This window comes from Otolemur garnettii, unplaced genomic scaffold, assembly GCF_000181295.1.
Source record: "Otolemur garnettii isolate 467f Iridium unplaced genomic scaffold, OtoGar3 scaffold00277, whole genome shotgun sequence".
NCBI lineage: Eukaryota > Metazoa > Chordata > Mammalia > Primates > Galagidae > Otolemur > Otolemur garnettii.
This window is the reverse complement of record NW_003852672.1, coordinates 110455-112585: the sequence shown is the minus strand read 5'-3', so window position 1 is coordinate 112585 and position 2131 is coordinate 110455. Positions and strand designations below refer to the sequence as shown.

General features: G+C 51.7%; 1 protein-coding gene across 2 annotated transcripts in view; it reads right to left on the bottom strand.

Moving 5' to 3' along the window:
* Positions 1–2131, bottom strand: part of GDPGP1 (GDP-D-glucose phosphorylase 1) — a 14488-nt gene that overhangs the window by 7373 nt on the left and 4984 nt on the right. Inside the window, exon 2 of one of the 2 annotated variants that reach the window (XM_012813573.2) lies at positions 908–1889. In XM_012813573.2, coding sequence (XP_012669027.2) covers positions 908–1889 — 982 coding nt within the window. Of the gene's footprint in view, positions 1–464; positions 1890–2131 lie in introns of those variants that run through there. The other variant, XM_023508802.1, reaches the window with a different exon arrangement.

Below are 2131 nucleotides of genomic sequence, written 5' to 3'. Positions count from 1 at the left end.
AACTGGCCATGGGAGCTGCTGATTGGAGAGGCAGTCATAGTATGCATGGTCCCAGACCAGTTTCTGTGTCTGCCTGTTCTGCAGTCCCAACTCCAGCTGGCCAACTTCCCACATGGCACTAAATCTATTAGAATCTCCACCTCTTCATTTGTTGAATGGGGTAGTAAGAGGCCCAGGACCTTGTTTTCACATAAGAGGATGTGGGTGAAGAACATTCAATTCAGGATTGGGTTGGAGTAGAGTTCAGGGTGGACAGGGAGGGAATGAAGTAGGACATTTGGATGGAGCAGGGACAAACATAAGGGAAAAATGCAGAAATAAAGCTCAGTGGTAAGCAAGGGGAGAGCAGGCAGAGAGGCTGAGAATAGGGGAGGTAGCAACTCAAGGCTAGAAGCACGTGAACTATCACTTTGCTAACATGTGATACCAACGCAAAATCCATAAATAATGTCGGGAGTCTGTAATTCTCACACACATTGCCTTTTTTAATATCCCTGGGGCTTGTCCAAGAAGGTGGGAAGCAGCAGATACATCCACGAAGTGTCATTCATTAGATTTATTCCAAGCTATCTCCCCCTTTAAAAGACCATTTATCTGTTCTTTATCCTTCCCCTTAGGTGGAGATAAGTGAGAAGGCAGTGATGAAAATTAATGCCCACAGACCATGATGAACAGCCCTCTGTAAAGGGACTTATCAGTTAGAAAATAAGTATATGTAGGGATTACTGCTTTTCCAGGGACATCAGGGCCACCAGTGCTGCCTGTACCTCTTCTGCTTGGGCAGGGGGCAGCAGAGACTCCTGAATGAGGGCCACAGCAGCTGCCTCTGTCAGACTGCTGAAGTCCTGGGGTGTTTTGACTGGGAGGTGTCCTGCCAGCTCACAGAGGGCAACATTGAAAGCCTCACCTTCCTTCATCCCAAAGCTGGACTTCCGGGCCCAAAGAATTACCCGGACCCCTGTGAGGACAGAGGAAGGCAATGTATTTCCAGGTGGGGCTCCCCGGGTCACAAACAAGTTATGTGCAATCTCATGGTCAGTCAGGTAGTCAGTGGCCCAACATACCCTGCTTATGAAGGCTTCCAAGTCAGGACCTGGCCCACTAATGTAAAAGAGGAAGCCGGGAGCTGGGAGGGCCCGGATGAGATGCAAATGGCCCCTAGGGTCCAGGGGCTCACTTGGAGCCCCCTCCACAGGCAGTCTGTGGCCTAGGTAATAGCCATGCAGGTGGAGGTGGTTCACAGAGGCTAAGCCACCCAGGCTGTTGAAGCCAACGCGGAAGCCTGGGTGTAGGCTCAGCAGCACAGCCTCCACCCCAGCCTGCAGTGCGCTCGGCAGCAGGCGCTGTGGAAGCCCACGGGCAGGCTCAGGCACCAGCAACACGTGGCCCCACTCCAGGGGGCTGACGTTGATAACCACGAGGATGTCCTCTTGCTGGAGAGCATTGGGGAGATCAGGCTCCCGGTGCAAACGGAAGAGGACTTCTCCTGGCCGGATCTTGTTGAAGTTAAACTGCTCAGGGTCAAATGCCTGACTCATGCTCTTGATGTGCTGGGGCTGCCGCCTCTGTACACCACGTTCCACGTTCAACTGAGCCACAAAACCCACAGCCCCGGGGAGGGTTTGGGTCTGCAGCTCCCCTAGGCAATAGCGGAACAGCCCCAGCTCCATCCGCTGCCTCCAGGCAGAGCAGAGTGCAGAGTCAAAGCGAGACAGGGGCAGAGTGTCCAGGTCACAGGGTGCTTTCCTTGGCCATTGAACCCCTTCCACCACGAGGTCCTTCTGCCCATAGACAAAGTCAGGAGCGCTTTGCCCTTCCCAGTCCTTGCTGTCAGGAGGCAGCAAATAGGAAGTTTCATTTGGATCACGTGGAAGAGCCATGTACCTGACCTGAAATAATGGTAAGAAATGAAAAATACCTGACAGTAACCTGCTTACAAAGAGTTCTGTTTTCAAATAACCCTTTACTTTTGTATGTATGCCTTTGGTAAAATATTTATTTATTTATTTATTTATTTTTAGATGGAGCCTCAAGCTATCCCCTTGGGTAGAGTGCCATGGCATCACGCTCACAGCAACCTCCAACTCCTGGGCTCAAGTGAGTCTCCTGCCTCAGCCTCCCAAGTAGCTGG